This window comes from Podospora pseudocomata, chromosome 5 (genome assembly GCF_035222375.1).
Source record: "Podospora pseudocomata strain CBS 415.72m chromosome 5, whole genome shotgun sequence".
Taxonomy (NCBI): Eukaryota; Fungi; Ascomycota; class Sordariomycetes; order Sordariales; family Podosporaceae; genus Podospora; species Podospora pseudocomata.
Window position 1 is genome coordinate 3,909,270 of NC_085889.1, and position 15,055 is coordinate 3,924,324.

The 15,055-nt window shown below is 53.4% G+C and overlaps 4 protein-coding genes across 4 annotated transcripts; 2 read left to right on the forward strand and 2 right to left on the reverse strand.

The window, feature by feature from the left end:
* Positions 1-9: 9 nt before the first annotated feature.
* Positions 10-5,222, reverse strand: MSS4 (Phosphatidylinositol-4-phosphate 5-kinase). Its single transcript, XM_062891369.1, has 3 exons — positions 2,995-5,222; positions 1,975-2,944; positions 10-1,925 (listed from the first exon to the last, which is right to left on the reverse strand). The coding sequence occupies exons 1-3, from the start codon at positions 4,161-4,163 to the stop codon at positions 1,002-1,004; spliced, it is 3,063 nt and encodes a 1,020-aa protein (XP_062742709.1). The 5' UTR covers positions 4,164-5,222; the 3' UTR covers positions 10-1,001.
* An 809-nt stretch (positions 5,223-6,031) lies between these two features.
* Positions 6,032-9,279, reverse strand: DAL1 (Allantoinase). Its single transcript, XM_062891370.1, has 2 exons — positions 7,730-9,279; positions 6,032-7,657 (listed from the first exon to the last, which is right to left on the reverse strand). Exons 1-2 carry the CDS (start codon positions 8,249-8,251, stop codon positions 6,374-6,376), a joined length of 1,806 nt encoding a protein of 601 aa, XP_062742710.1. The 5' UTR covers positions 8,252-9,279; the 3' UTR covers positions 6,032-6,373.
* QC762_0086680 (uncharacterized protein) lies at positions 9,135-10,680 on the forward strand (the record flags this gene model as incomplete). The annotated part of the gene is made up of 2 exons (XM_062883999.1): positions 9,135-10,216; positions 10,662-10,680. Exons 1-2 carry the CDS (start codon positions 10,032-10,034, stop codon positions 10,678-10,680), a joined length of 204 nt encoding a protein of 67 aa, XP_062742711.1. The 5' UTR covers positions 9,135-10,031.
* Positions 10,681-10,890: 210 nt separating this feature from the next.
* QC762_509650 (uncharacterized protein) lies at positions 10,891-14,865 on the forward strand (the record flags this gene model as incomplete). Its single annotated transcript, XM_062891371.1, has 2 exons — positions 10,891-11,320; positions 11,694-14,865. 2 exons carry the CDS (start codon positions 10,891-10,893, stop codon positions 14,462-14,464), a joined length of 3,201 nt encoding a protein of 1,066 aa, XP_062742712.1. The 3' UTR covers positions 14,465-14,865.
* Between the last annotated feature and the right edge of the window lie 190 nt (positions 14,866-15,055).

Consider the following 15,055-nt stretch of genomic DNA (forward strand, 5'->3'; position numbering starts at 1 on the left):
ATGATAAATGTAGTAGTATAACAACATCTATATACAATCCCCTCTCCTTCTCCCGCTCCCCCCTCCCCCATCTAAATAAGCACCACCACCCCCTCTCTCCTCTTTCAAAGAAAACCCAAACGATGTAAACCCACTCTCCCAAACGACAGCACCAAGTAAAAAAAATCCTATTTCAATTCCCATACAGCAAAACAACAAAAACAACACCAACAACAACAGACATCCCATACATTTCTCCCCACCAACCTACCCGACCATCCAAAACATTCAATGCAGACAGGCGGTAACAAAACGTCTAAAGCACTACTGAACAATACCCCTCTTTCTAACAATAAACCTCAACCATCAACCAAGAACAAACTGTGTCTCTGTAATGAATGAAAAGTGAATGAGAAAAAAAAGAGCGTCCATAATCAGGATCGTCAGTCAGCCTCAGTGTAATAGCAGTCCCCTCCAACAAACATATCGGCCCCTTTGGTTGATTGTAAAAAGAATAATGTGTGTGTAATGTCTGATAAAAACTGTATGTTGAATAAGAAAGCAAGAAGAGAAAAAAATGAGTTTTTGTGTGTGTATGTGTCCTTGTAAGAGAGAGAGGTGTTTTGTGCAGTTGGTATCATGAGGTCTGGTTCTTCCAAGATAACGACACACAGAGAGAGACAGAGAGAGAATGAAAAGGAGAGAGAAGAAAAACGACAAGAAAAGGGGGTTCCTGATCCACCCCACTGAATTCAATCAAACGCAACAGCAACAAAAAAAACGCAAAGAAACAAAGCCAAATCCCAGTTTCCATCCATCATCCTCCCCCCTTAGTAATCATTAAGCCGCTCGCTACACAACTTTCCCTTTCCTACTTCCCCCTCCTCCTTCTCATCCTCAATCCTAATCGTGACGATCGCCACCGACGAACCCGAAAACCACATCTCCCTCGTCCTCTCCCAATCCCTCTGATCAGGCGTCACCACCCTCTTGCCCTTTTCCATTGTCGAGCCGTCATCCCTCTAAGAACTCCCATTGACCCTCGGCAGCGGGGGCAGCGCCTTATCCAAACTATCCCTACTGATCTGGTTCTTCACATGCCCCTGGTCCAACCGGCTCTTTTGGCTCCCCGACAAGCTCCTCAACCCGCCACCTTGACCATACCCGCTATCCACGCTGTCTGGCTTCATCATGGTGTGATGCGAGACGCCGCCATAGCCATGGCCTGTTTTGGGCGGCGTCGGAGGCGGTCTCCCTGAATCGCTGCCCCTACTCCTACCACCCATCAAATGGCTGGTAAAGGTCCCTGTGCGGAAATCATCACCGTCCTTTGCGGGGGTGGGCGGTCGGTGGTCGTCTTCTTGACTGAGACGACTCGTGTGTGATTTCTGACTGCGGCGGGACTTGGTTGACTGGCTTTCAGCCGCTTCCTCTACCACCGGCAGAACTGCTGTGTCTCGACGGTCACCAAGCGGTGGGGACTGATGTTTCCCGCTGCTGGAACCAGGGTTATTGGACGGAGAGGCGGTAGTTCGGAGAGTTCGATCAGGTATGTTCTCCTCGCTCGGGCCGCGATGCTCGCTTCTCCTTGCTTGCTCCTCAGCCTTTTGCATCGTGAGCTCAACCTCGGGAGATTTCATGCCCGACGACGAGGCTCCCGGTGGCGCTGGAGGGAGGTAGCTTGGTACTGGAGGAGCTGCATTCGACGAGCGGCCCCGGAGACTATTCCAGCTGCCTACCCGTTGTCGTTCCTCCGAGGCGGCAGCAGCTGCTTGGGCCGCGTCTCTTTCTTGAGCTTCTCGCAAAGCCTCCTCCTGTGACATTGTTACGCCGTTGATAAAGTTGATGAATCTCTCGCCGTACTCATGTGGCGGGAGGGCCGAGATCTGCGTGCGATCGCTCGACAGGCCCTTCCAAAAGTGCTCGATCTTTTTGATCATGCCGTACTGTAGTCATGTTAGCACACCCCCTCCTTCAGTCTGACGAGAAACTTACGTGAGTGAGACAATCAATCACCCCCAGGTAGTAAATCTCATCCCCCGGTGCATTATCCTCATGCGTCGCCCTGAATCCTCCATCATCCTGGTTAAACACAAAGCCGGACTTCTGCCCGTCCTCAAGCTCATCCGGCATCCTGCTACTAGTTTCGCCCATGGGCACTGGCTTCTCCGTCTGGATCATCTGCCTCAGCTCTCTCGCCTTCCGCTGGTTCTCCAGCTTTGACGGCGTCCTCATCAGAACCGAGTGAGGGTTCTCATCCTCCGGAACGCCATTGCCCCCCGGGTTGAACACCCGCAACGTCTTATCCCGTAAGTTTTCCTCGTTCCCTCTCTGAAGATCGTGGATGCCTATCAGCAGCGAGTAATCCATGATGTGCAGCTTCTGCAACAACCGCACATCCTTCTGCAGTTGCTCCAAGAACATCTTCTTTTTCTGAATCCCCAGCTCAAGATGTCTCTTCCGCCGCAGCCAGTTCAGATCCTTCAGCGTTGCCCTCGGGTTGTTCGCCAGCTCCTCCTCCCTGTAGTCTCGCCCAATCGTCGAGCCCTTCAAGTCGAAAGTCTGGTGGATGTCCCGGTGTGGCGGGAACAGGTTGTTCATGACGACAAAGTGGATCTTTTTGCCGTAGGGCATCTTGACCCGGTGAAGACCGTAAAACTGCGAAAGCAGAGTGTTGGGGTTGTTGGTGACATGCTGGTAGTAATCCTTCAAGATCTTCCTGAGAAACTTGTGCTCGGCGTGGTGGATCGTCTTGATGATGTACTTGTAGTCCCGCGAAAAGTAGAAAAAGCTTCCACTCTTGCCCGGCGACCCAAGCTCTGACAAGATGTACTTACCCGTCAAGGACATGAGATAGTCGGCGGGATCGAGGCGGAACAGTGCTCGCAGGTGGCGGAAGACCCACGGAGCATAGTCCTTGAACTTGAAGTCGTACTTGGCCGACGGCACCAGTTCGTTTCCGGCACTTTCTGAATGTTAGCTTAGTTTCCTGGAGTTGCCGATCGTTCCACTCACATATCGAAAGTAGACTTCTGCTTGACGTCGAAGTCGGCGTCCGTCAGCTGCCGGTCAAGTTTCGCGTTGGTTCTCGACACGGCCACACGGATGCCAGTCAACATATTGTATGCCGTCACCCAGTTCGCGTGCGTCTCATCCACCTTTGTCCCGACCAGCACCCTGTCATCATCCTCAATTTCCCTCCTTCTTCTCTTGGTAGCGCGCTTTTGCCTGTACGCTTCGGCCCACCGCATGGCATCTTCATCCGGCATCACCTCATGGTGGGCCTCCGAATGGAGAGATCTCGTGTTCCTCCTAGCCAAACTCAACGATGCTCTCCTAACTCCGCCGCCAATGGTGGGCGAGAATCTGCCGCTAGCATAACCTTCGGCCCCATCCCGCGATCCGCGCCCTTGTGTTACCTTGGGAACCTCGAGTGTGTGACGGTGCTTGATCCCAGGGGCAGGTGGTGGTGGTGGTGCTAGCGGGCCTGAGGCAGTCGGGCCGGGAAATGGAGGGGAAGAATATCTGTGTGGCGCCTTTTGGTTTTTCGGTTCCGGGCTTAAAGAATCGGACGTCGCGGTCGAGGCGTTGACAGGCAAGGTTGCTACCGACGACTCGTTGTTATCCTGAACTGTGCGAATGCCCCCTTTACTTATTGGCCGCGCATATGGGTCGGCCTGCGCGGTACCGTTACCGTCGAGTCCTGAACTGACAGATATCCGCGGAAAGGCCTCTTGCGGGCTCGATGTTGTTGAATCATTCCCCCTTCCATTAGCCTTTAGCGTCCTGTCCACCAACACTGTCGAATTGCCATTCGGTAGTGGTTTGCGGCTCGTCGAGTCGATCGTGGTGTTGCCCAATCCGTTCGTCAATCCTCCAGCAGGACTGCCATTTGGCAGCGTGTTCATACTTGGGGGAGCCTTTTTCGGATATTCCCCATTCACGTCGTGGTTGAGTCGCGTTCGCGGGTCGGCAGAGGCCTCGGAGGTTTGTGAAGAATTAGACGAGTTGTAGGAGCTCTCGTCGAAGCTCTCGTTGGATGTGTGTGAGTGTGGCTGGCGCGCAACGTGTACATTGACTTTGCCGGGGTTCGACAGGCCGTACTGGGCGGCTTGATCGAGGTGCACGAGGCCCGAGGATTGGGAGTCGATTGCCGCACTTCCGTCCGGCAGGAAGGAGGGCATCGCGTGTCGGGTCGTGAGATTTGGGGGCTTCTGGCTGTTCCAAGATTCGATTGATATTACGGACGGTCGGCAGTGGCGCACATGCTCTCTCACACTCTCTCGATAACTCGATACAGACACAGGGTGATTGGCAAAAGGAAGGGGGCAGGGGCAGGACAGCGTCAAACAGGAGAACAAGGAAGTGTAGTCGGAATTGATGATGATGATGATGGATGGGTTCCGCCGCGTCGGGCTCGATTCGTCGGCTTTGGGATGCGAAATGGAGGGAAGGGCAAAAGCAAGGCCGAGTTGGATTGATTGTGTCGACGGTCGGTTGTGGTTCAGCTGGTCTGGGCGGGAATCTTTGCTGCGCAGGGGCCGAAAGAACAAGCAGAACGCCGCTTGGCGGTACGGTACGGAGCAACAGAGTATGTACGCTGTCGTGGCATTCGCTCTCAGGCTTTACTTGTTCTCTTCTGGTCCTCACAGCGTAGGTAGATCAACAAATTGGAAGGATTCATGAGTATTTTGATTATGGACGAAAAGAAAAAGGAAAAAAAAACTCCGTCGGTGCTGTGCTGTGCTGTACTGTGCTGCGCTGTGGTGCTGCGCTGTAGCCAGGCGCAGTGCTCTCGGTTTAGGTAGTTACCTGTAAAAAGCCCAGACCACCCCGCCATTTCAAAACTCCAGTGGTCAGCAACAACCCCGTTGCGAGGCGACACGGGACTCGGCGCCGAGACAAACGCACCCCGTTGCTTTTGACCTTGCGACGATCACCAGTTTTCAAAGAGTGCATTTCCGCTGGCTTTAGGGAATATTCCGGGATTTTCAAACTATATGTCTTCCTTTTCTCCTGATCAGTCTGCCTACATAGAACTGAAATGGCTGGAAAAGAGAGGACATTCCCAGAGCACCATCCCCCTTATCTCTCTCCAAAACTGGTCGGCCGACCCATTGCCCCCGACCTTCCGTTCAAAGGTGATCTCCCGTGCTTCGCGTTTTTCACTCTCCCCCCCAAGCAATTACATCATTTTTGTACATACTTGGTCCCCAAATCAACCGGGCTGCCTCTCGTTTATTTACCACCATCATCAACAAAACAGTGGGTTTTGCCGTGTCCAGTTTGCCCATAAAATCCCACTTGCTCATTTAAAGCAACGGCTTCCCCTGTCTCTGGCTGCTCCGTCCGTCGGGCCTTCGGCGCCTGAAAAGGAGGCTTGGTCCCTGGCATTCCTGGGTACAGGATATATGTAGCTAGGCCCAGTGTCGAGACGACTATTCTGTCCGCAGCCCAGCCATACAGAGCCCTTTGTTCCCACATGGCAGATACCAAGACGGAAGACGGCAACAGCGGCAACAAAAACCCTCCTTTTGCACACATTGTCAATCCCTTCTCGCCAAAAAAGGCAGCTGTTTCAAAACCTTCAAAATCATCTGTCATGAGTATTCTCTCCTTTCTCAACGGAGTTTCCCGTCAACCCCGTCTGCGCTCTGCAGAAACTGTTCTCGCTTGCCTGTCCCAAATTCCCGGTCATGCAGCTTGTTAGCGTCGTCATGGAGGCTGACGGCGGAGTTTGTAAGATTGCAGAAGGGAGTTTCTATTTCTGGCATGTCAGTCAGCCAGCCCCCCTGAATACTATCGCAGCCTTGTTTTCTTTTGGGACTTCCAGAAGGTTTCTTGATCAGGCTTATGAAAAGAATGAGACACATCCTGGATGAAGACAGAAAGGATATAGTATCACAGGTGTCCCGATTTGCATTCATCTTCACAAAACAATTAATATAAAGTAGCCATCTTTTCAGCCCCTATCGGCCACGGCGTCTACATATATTTATAACCATCCATTGACTGATTTTCTCACCATCCCTATTCCATCCACAGCATACAAGTCCAAGAATAGTGTCAACTTCAATCATGAATTCAACTTGCGTCTGTCTCACTAGGTATCTCGTGCTCGTGCTCCCAAATCCCGTGCTTTCGCTCGTCATCCCATGCAAAAATGTTGCCAGTTACAATGAAAAGAAAAAAAAAACCCCCATCCAATCCAATCAAAAAGGGTCCCGGTGTTCCCATCCATGACATGACCACCACATATTCTCCCATCGCGGGGTATCCCGCCAAAAAGAAACAAAACACATCCATACAATGCAACCCAAGATGCAGATGCCAACATGCAGAAAACAAGGTATGTCATCATCACCCATCATGCCATTCAACCTCGCCCCAACCCTTAAGCAGTCCTCCTCTCAACAATCGCCTCCCCCCTCGGCTTCCCCCCGACAAACCCCCCTCCCACGGCGCCGAGCTGGAAAACCTTCTCTCCCCTAATCCAACTCTCCCTCACCCGTCCAACAAACTGCCTCCCCTCCCACGGCGACACCTTATTCTTCCACCTCATCTCCCCGCTCCTCAACACCCACCTCTCCTCGCTATCAAACACGCAAAAATCCGCGTCGTGCCCGACCTTGATCGCGCCCTTGCGGTGATACAACCCCACCTGCTGCGCCGTGGCCTGCGAGCACATCCTTACCATGTCCACCAGATCCGGCGCCGGTAACCCGTGAGCGGCTCTGTCAGTGGCGATGGTGTGCAGGATGGGAAGACCAAGGCCGACAGAGGAAATCCCGCCCCAGGCGGCGAAGAAGTCGCCTTGGTTGGTGTTTGTGATGGGGAGGAGACGTTGTTGGGGGGCGGGGTTGGGGTGGTGGGTTGTGTCGGCGCAGCATGTGGTAGCGGTGGTGGTGGAAAGGGGGTTGGTGGGCTGCTCCTCGGTGGGGGAGGGGGTTTCCGACGCAAGAGTCATCACCACGCCTGAATCCGTCGGCTTCAGCTCTGGCCGGGAGGAGGCGTGGGAGCAAGACTTGTCGTGGGTTTGATCAGAGGGCAAAGTCATATCAACACCCGAGTCGGAGTGATGCATATTCGGCCTCAGCGAATCATCATCCACCGTCTGAAGATGCGGAGGCAGCAGCTTCAGCTCTGGCGTGCAAGGGCTGTGGTCAGAAACAATAGTCTTGATGCACCCCTCCCCTTGCGCCTCAACAATCTCCTCCCACAGCCGGTCTTGGTTGGTCTGCGACCGGATGGGAGGGCAGCACTTGTGACGGGTGTCGCCATCTTCAATGTCATCTGCTGCGAGGCCGAGGTAGTGGAAGCATGTCTCGGCCGTGATGTTGACGCCTTCCTTGCGAGCATTGCGGAGGATGGGGATCGCCTCTACGGCGGAGAGGTGGACGATGTGGAGGTGCAGCTTGGGTGCCAGCTCGGCCAGGGAGACGATCTCCTCGATGGCATACGTCTCAAAGGCTGGGGGACGAGACTCCAAGAAGGTGCTGTAGCTGAAGAGATCGCCTTTGGGGGCGAGAGGTGGGTCAGAGATTTGGACGTAATCGCCCACAGACTCGGTGATGGGGGGGAGCATCTCGGCATGGAACATCAAGGTGGTGGGGGAGTCTTTGAGTGTGGTCATGGCCAAGGCGATGTCTTTGGAGGACACGGCTGGGAACTCATCCACCTGTGATTGGGTTAGCTGACTGACTGGATGGCTGGACATAGATCTGATAGGGAATAGGATGGGGTGACTAACACCAGAGTCGATAAGGAAACCCTTGAAGCCACGCACACCAGCCTCGACCAGCGGGAGCAGCTCGCCTGCGTTGCCGGGGATGACACCTCCGTAGAAGCCGACGTCAACCCAGCATTGGCCCTGGCTAGCACGAAGCTTCTCTTGGAACCCTGCTAGGGTGGTGGTGGGCGGGATGGCGTTGAGCGGCATGTCGATAACGGTTGTGACACCGCCAGAGGCGGCTGCCTTAGTGCCCGTGTTGAAGCCCTCCCACTCGGTACGGCCCGGCTCGTTGAGGTGGACATGGGCGTCTACCAGACCGGGGAGTAGGAACTTGGGGCTGAGGTCATTGTATCTGGTGTTGGGGGGGAAAGAGCTCCCGGGCAAAACTTCACGGACTACGGAGAGAATCTTGCCGGTCACCGGTGATACAGTGACGGTGGCTGGTGTGAGAAGGAGGGTGTCATCTGGGAGTGTGATGATGGTGTTTGTCGAGGCCAGCACCACAAGGGGCTGCTCGTTCTGTTGGAGCGTGGTAGCCATATTGAAGAGAGAGGTGTGTCGATTTTTCCCCCAAAGCCACAGCTCGAAGGGGTGAGGGAAGTGAAGTCAGAAAGAGACAGGGGATCAGGATAGGATGATGCTAGGCTATCGGGACCCGGCGATATGGTTTGGTAGTTTGCAGGGTAAGGCGTCTGGGCTTCCTATAAGGGAGGGGAGAGAGTCTTATCTCTGGTTTGCGGGATGGGTGTGCGGCGGTGCGGGACAGTTTTGATAAGTAGCCGTGAGACGAGTGAGAATAAAGGTTGCACGGCGCAATGTGATCCGTAGGCGAGAATGGGGGGTGTGGTGTGGTGGTAAGCAAGATACCGGGTCTTGGCCGGTGGGAGCAGTCAAAAGATGAGATGTGAAAGTGAAGATAAGATATCGAGTCACCAACGAGGACAGACACAAACATATATATATCTGAAGAGAGGGAAGGAAAGGGAAATATTCGGCACGGTTTCTTTCCGGCCTTGTTTCTTTGCTTCCTTTTGGCAGGCAGTCAAGGCAATGGCCTCAGCAAATCCACTCCATCCACCTTGAACACACCGTCAGATTCCGAGAATTCTCCCAGGCATTGGAACGGCTGCCATGATCCAGACCGCCCCCCTCCCCCCTCCCTCCCCGGAGGGAGACAGATTCCCATACACCCATATCACTTGTTGCGGTCTCGGAATCGCATTGTCGCATGCAGCAGCACAGGAACGAGGTCATTATCAGAGGATGGCCCACCGAGCTGATAAGGCGCTTGGTGGATCTCTTTTTAGATGCCAGGACCCTGGCGCCACGACCTTATCTCTGGCAGCTGACTGGCCGTGCTGATTAGATCGGATGCGGCCGGGCTGTATTGGGTTCACGCCCTGCCGATCAGTGGCTGAAAATGACGGCACGCCCGTCTTTCAGAGCATGGGCCACCCCTTCTGCCCCGCACATTCTAGACCCCACCGGGGTGCGGCAGGCAGACCTGCTTCCTTTTTTGGCGGGGATCCGAAGCTATCGTGAGAGAGTCCACGCTTGTGAGTTTTGATCGAGTAACGATCGAGTAAGCTTCTAGAAGGATGCGGATCTGATTCGCTGGACCGGTTTTTAAGCACTTTTCTCTCCCTTTTTTGTCTGTCCGGCATCGTCCGTATGGTCTTCGTATCTGGCTCTGGATGATATCCCTCACCAATGAACGAACCTGGAAGTTGCTCACCTCACCTCGGCCTCGCTCTCCGGCCATACCATCCCCGCAACGCCCCCCAACCTTTCTTTGTTCGAGCCCCGAGGTGAAGTCATCTCGGTTTTCTGTCTCCAGGTCAGGCCTGTCTGCTTGTTGTTCTCTCGCCAGTTCTTTCGCCCATCAGAGAATTGTTGAATATCAGGCGGTGTAGCTGCTGACCAGACCCAGCCGAATATGGTCACGATGGCGATACTGAGAGTGTTTCCAGAACCACTCGGCACGCCACGTATCCATCATCGATGTGTCATATTAAGTCCGATTCAAGCCAGAAAGCTCTGCAAGCTCTGGTGTTGTCTTTTTTCATGCTTTAAGCTTTTCGACCTCGCTGACTCGGCAATGGTTCCGCGGACCGAGCACATCATCACCGGCAGCGGCCTGCTGGGTTGTTTCTTTTGAGGCTAGCCCAGCGGCTGTCACCGGTCCTCCCAAGAAACACCAAGCACCCGCAGCTCGCCTACGACGTTTACATTTGTCATAATTGAACGGTTTGGCCTCTGGGGTGCAGCGGGTTGACCGGGACGTGGAGCGGTTCTGGAGCAGGTCCGCGTGGTGGTGGTGATGGACTGCCGGACAGGGCATTGTGTGTGGCTTGTGGATGCTACCGTACCTTATGTTCCGGAGGACCCTGAGTGGCAAAGCTTTTCTCCGAGAAAACTCCCGGTGAGTCCGGCCGAGATTGTCGGTGCCGCTCCGGAGCCGAGGTGCTTGGGCATTGCTTGTCTTGATCCGTGTCTGAGTGATGTGTAAGTTGGCGATGGCTTCATTTAGTCATATAATTCTTCGGCGTACTTGGGTGAGAATTAGAAAATGTGTTGGTAGAAAGCTCAGCATGGTTGGAATATCAATGACGCTAAAGCCCCAGAAGATAGCAAATAGCTTTTTCAAGCTGTCTCAAAGGCATGTACTTTTTCCAAGGCCATCTTTCATCAAGGCCTATCGTCCATGTCAGAAGTTCTACCACCTTCTTACAGGACCTATACATCATCCTGAAAGGATTCCTGGTTACTATCTTGAGGTTTGCCCAAGATCTTATTGTTCTAGTCTGACATAAGGTCAGAAGGCATGTCCAGGTTGTTTCCCAGGTACCCACATTTTTATTTCTGAGCTAAGGACATCTGTAGCTCAATGGGAGACATTGAAGGCTTAGAGAATCATTCATTGACGACTCTAGAGGTACTTCCAAATCAGAGATGGACATCCTTCTTGATTTCCTGTTTGCGGTGATAATTCGCCAAATAAGGGGCTTCTTGAAGGCTCTCTTTGATGAAGCTAAGGGTCATTTTACTTTCATCTTATAACGTCCAGACATTCTACTTCCTGGCTAATCTCATTGTGCCCAGGTAGCTGGCCAGCTCAGACTTCGCTCTCGAGAGCAGACACAATAGCAATTCGCACAGCTTGCTCCGGCCTCGCAACGATGGAGTTATCTCTGCTTCCGCCTGTTCAGATGCTACTGGGGAGCACACACAATAGCACATTTCCACAGATTGCTCCTGCCTCACGTCAACAAAGCTCTATCTGTTTCCGCCTGTTAGAAGTCCAAGAGCCTTGTGACTTCATCCCATCTATTCACTTGTTCACTTGCTCCTGGGCGGGTACCTGGAAGTGGACGGAAAAGCCACCGTCCCATCTGTCCCCGGCGTCAAACCCTATTTATTGCCTGTTGCTTGGGTTTTGTGCTCTGTCATCTCTTCCTCTCGCACAACAAACGACCAACGGCAGAATACCTCCAACTGCAGGTATTCCCAGTCACAACCTCGAGTTTCCGCTACTGATCTGCCAAACTGCTTGGTGCCAACCTACCAATTCAAGAAACTACAAATTTGGAACAGCACCGCACAGCAAAGGTACGTGCAAATATTCACCAATCTCCAGAGTTCCGACTCCAACAACTGTACGACCCGTTCGACTCTCTGGCACCTTCCTCCCAAGATCCAGGCGCCCCTCCCTGCCCCTCTCATATATGCCATCCTTTTCCCAACCATTACCCATGGCGCAGTCATCCAACTGATTCGAGTGGCTAATAGCCTTTAGGCAGACGATCATTGGAACTGCTCACCCACATTCAAGGGACTGGAGCCAACTAGCAACAACCGAGATCGACTTATTCACTGACTCAGTCGTAATCAGCCATCCAGTAGAATTCAAGACGTGTAAGTGAATTGTCGACATTACTGTGTTTAATTGCATTTGGAGCGGCTTGCTAACATTGTTCGACAGCTCCAATCATGGCTTCTACCAACGTCAGGAATGGGTTTCCCAAGGATGTGCAGGCCTACGGAAACTGGCCTGGCCAGTATCTTCTTCTCAGCTATGGCGACAGGGTCCGCATCATCGCCCACGCAATGACTTATGACCAGCTCCTCAGCATGATCCGTCGCGGATTTGGCATTGGCCGATACGACAATCTGACCCTACTTTTCAAGCATATGATGCCCCAGGGCAATACCATCGAGGCCGAGCTGGATGAGTCCGCCTACTATCTTATCAAGAACCAGTCCGAGATTCGCTGCGTCGATACGCTTCAGTACCTCAACACGAAGCGCCAGGCTCCCCAGGTACCTCTTGCGGGTTACACTCAGGCGAACGTTTATCCCAGGTACAGTTCTGGGTACGACAGATTGTTCGCACCTTTTTCGACTGCGCCCTCGAATCCATATGTGGTGCCTATGCCCGCCCCTTCAATGCAGCATCAGCATGTTCCCCAGATCACTGGAATGACGGTCGCCGGTGAAAAGAACAATGCTTTCGGTGGTGTTGCTGGCCAGCCTACGAGCACCGGAGCTGCCACAGCTGCCCAAGTTTCCCAGCAGGCCCCTGTCAACGAGCCCGAGAGAGATCCCAGAACTGGTCTTCCAAAGGGCTGGCTTATGTTGTCTGACGACGAGCTGCCCAGAGACCCAACTGTGAAGCTGGGTAACAACCTTTTCGGTAAGAAGGCCATCAACACTGCCGCGACAGAGGGACCCAACCAGACCAAGAATTCCATCATCCATCCCAATCTGTGGAGACCTGTCATCACGTCCGAGAAGCAAGCCGAGGCGCCCCAAGACAAAGGGAAGGGGGTCATGAAGAAGGAATCAGCTGGGGAATCTTCCAAAGAAGAGAAAGCCACAGGGTGGCGCGAAGTCACTGCTACTTACACTGCCATCAAGTCTGCTTTGGCGTCACGTTCTACACCCGTGGATCGCCGTCTCGTTCACGATTATCTGGTCGCAAGCACCTATATGAATGGCGGCAAGGAGCCGCTCTGCGAGCCCGAGAGAAAGTTTCTCCTGAGCGTATTCGGTCGTTGCTATGCAACGAAACCAATCAAGTACCTCGCGGATCTCCGCCACGACAGTGAGATCTTGGAGATCCTGCTCAGTCACACCCCTGGTTGCAACATGAGGTGCGCGGCAGATGTCAGGGATAAGTGCACCTGCGGCGGACCTCAGGGGCCCAAAGAGTGCTGTGAAGAGGGGCTCAAACCCTCCATGATCGGAAACATTTTGGAATGTGCAAAGAGTCGCCTCAGGGATGCTCTGGACCGCACTGGCATCGTCTCGCAGCGCGACATCAAGGGCGAGACGTTTTACTTTCACCATGAGAAGTGTGTCCAGAGCATGTGCATCTGTGCCATCTTCGCAACTCTGGCGCAGCATGAACCTATTTGTCTGATGAGAAGTCGCCTCGATGTCGAGATGGTCTGTGACTGTGACCGCAACACCAAGCGCAGTCAAGTTCCGAAACCTCAAGACACAAAGTTGATCCAGACCACACTTGGGTGGGTTGGTGATCTTGGGGAAGTTGATGGTGAGACCTGTGCCCAGGAAATTTTCCGTCGGAAACATATTGACAGCCTCGTGCGCAACTTTCACGAGCTCACTTGTAGTCCGCTCAAGGATGAGAATTGCGGTGACTGCTCAGTGTTCCGGATCCTGCTGGGACATCACTGGGATTGTCCCATGAGGCTAAAAGTGGACCTCAGCGATGAGTGCCAATGCGACCGGCTTCGGCGGGAGGACGATGAATATCTGGAAGGCGATGATGAGGTGGGCAGTATCAAGTGGGTTACCGATGGTCTGCACGAAGCAGCGAAACCGTACCGCGGCAACAACCTCACCAGGGAGGAATGGAAGGAGGCCATAACGGACTTTCACAATGAGTGGTGCCACGGCTGGTGCTGCTGCATGCGTCTGAGGGATATTGCCGAGCATGATCCTGACTGCGGGGGAGTTCAGGATACATTCGAGGATTGGAAACTTTGCAGCTGCAAGAAGAGTCTTAACCCTCGCGGCACTTCTGACGTTGCAGAAGAGGCCATTCATGTCGAGGCTTCTACCAAAGTCAAGGAGTCTGGTGTTGATGACGAGAGCGACAATGGCGAGGAGTGGACACCCACCACTAGTGTGGTTGACGAAGATGATGACGATCTGCCCGATCTCATCCCTCACCTTGGTTCTGATACCGGAGGCTGGAAGTTTCCAGGTTGGCGTGAACCCCTGTTGGAGGAACGTACGCGCAGTTTTGAGGCGCCAGAGCACCTCAGCAAGCAGCTGACATCGAAGCAAAATTGGCTTCGCAATATGACAGACAAGAAGCCGACGGAGGAGAGGGATATCAATCTCGCGGAGCTGACCGCTACGAACAGGCAAGGACTGAGCATGGACGAGACGACGGAATTGATTGCTAAACAAGTCGACAGATTGAATCAAGCCAGTTACAGGTACTGGGAATCTAAGAAGGCGAAGCTCGAGGATGATTCGGTGAAGGAGAGTTTGCAGACTTCTGAGGGGGAGCACGGGAGCAACGACAATGAGTCGAACGCAACCGCGTCTTCCCGGGTTTCCGTCAAAATGCCTGAGGCGAACTCGGGTGCTTCCAGCTCCAGGGCTAGCCACAGGGCCACTGTGGAGGACTTCCCTGAGATGCCCTCGGAAATCGCTACTGGGGGTGGCTTTGATTCGGCGAAGAAGACTCACTCAGCCTTTGGCCAGCCAGACCTGTGAGGAAGAGCAAAGGGGTGACGACATCAGGTCGAACGCGAGCACATCTTCCTGGGTGACCGTCCGGATGCCTAAGAAGAGCTCTCGTGCTTCTAGCTCCGAGGCTAGCTACAAGGGCACTGTGGTGGACGGTGTCGCTACCGGGGGTGGCTTTGGCTTTGGGTCGTTGCTGGCCTTCTTTCCAGGAGTAGTCGATCTGCCTGGCACCCTCTGCCGAATCCAATCGATCATGACAGGGATCTTGCAATTTCTTTTCTAGGCTGGGCTGGGTTCGTCGGGCGATAGGTGCATTGGTTGGGCGTTGGTTGGCTTTTTGATACCCGAGACTAGTAGTCTCCATGGACTTTGGGACGGGGTATTATGCAGGTACTGGATCCTGAGAGCCAAGGATTCATTATGGGAGAATAAGAAAAGGTTTGGGGGGGGGGGATGGAAAAAAGGAAACAATCACCCCCAAAAAAGGGAGGTATGTTTGGTAGTGTAGTCTAGGTTCATCTGCTTGTTTAGCAGCCATAAGCGCTGGGTTTCTGTATATCCTCATGCTTTGTTTTGCTACGTGAGGGATCTGTTTTGTTTTGGCCAAAAGAGCGCACG

Excerpts from the sequence above, each read along its gene's own strand:
- MSS4 (XM_062891369.1), bottom strand. The coding sequence starts at position 4,163 with ATGCCCTCCTTCCTGCCGGACGGAAGTGCGGCAATCGACTCCCAATCC. Across the intron at positions 2,945-2,994 it reads CAGAAGTCTACTTTCGATAT|TGCCGGAAACGAACTGGTGC; the intron begins GTGAGTGGAACG and ends ACATTCAGAAAG. Across the intron at positions 1,926-1,974 it reads TGATTGATTGTCTCACTCAC|TACGGCATGATCAAAAAGAT; the intron begins GTAAGTTTCTCG and ends ACATGACTACAG.
- DAL1 (XM_062891370.1), bottom strand. The coding sequence starts at position 8,251 with ATGGCTACCACGCTCCAACAGAACGAGCAGCCCCTTGTGGTGCTGGCC. Across the intron at positions 7,658-7,729 it reads GTTTCCTTATCGACTCTGGT|GTGGATGAGTTCCCAGCCGT; the intron begins GTTAGTCACCCC and ends ACCCAATCACAG.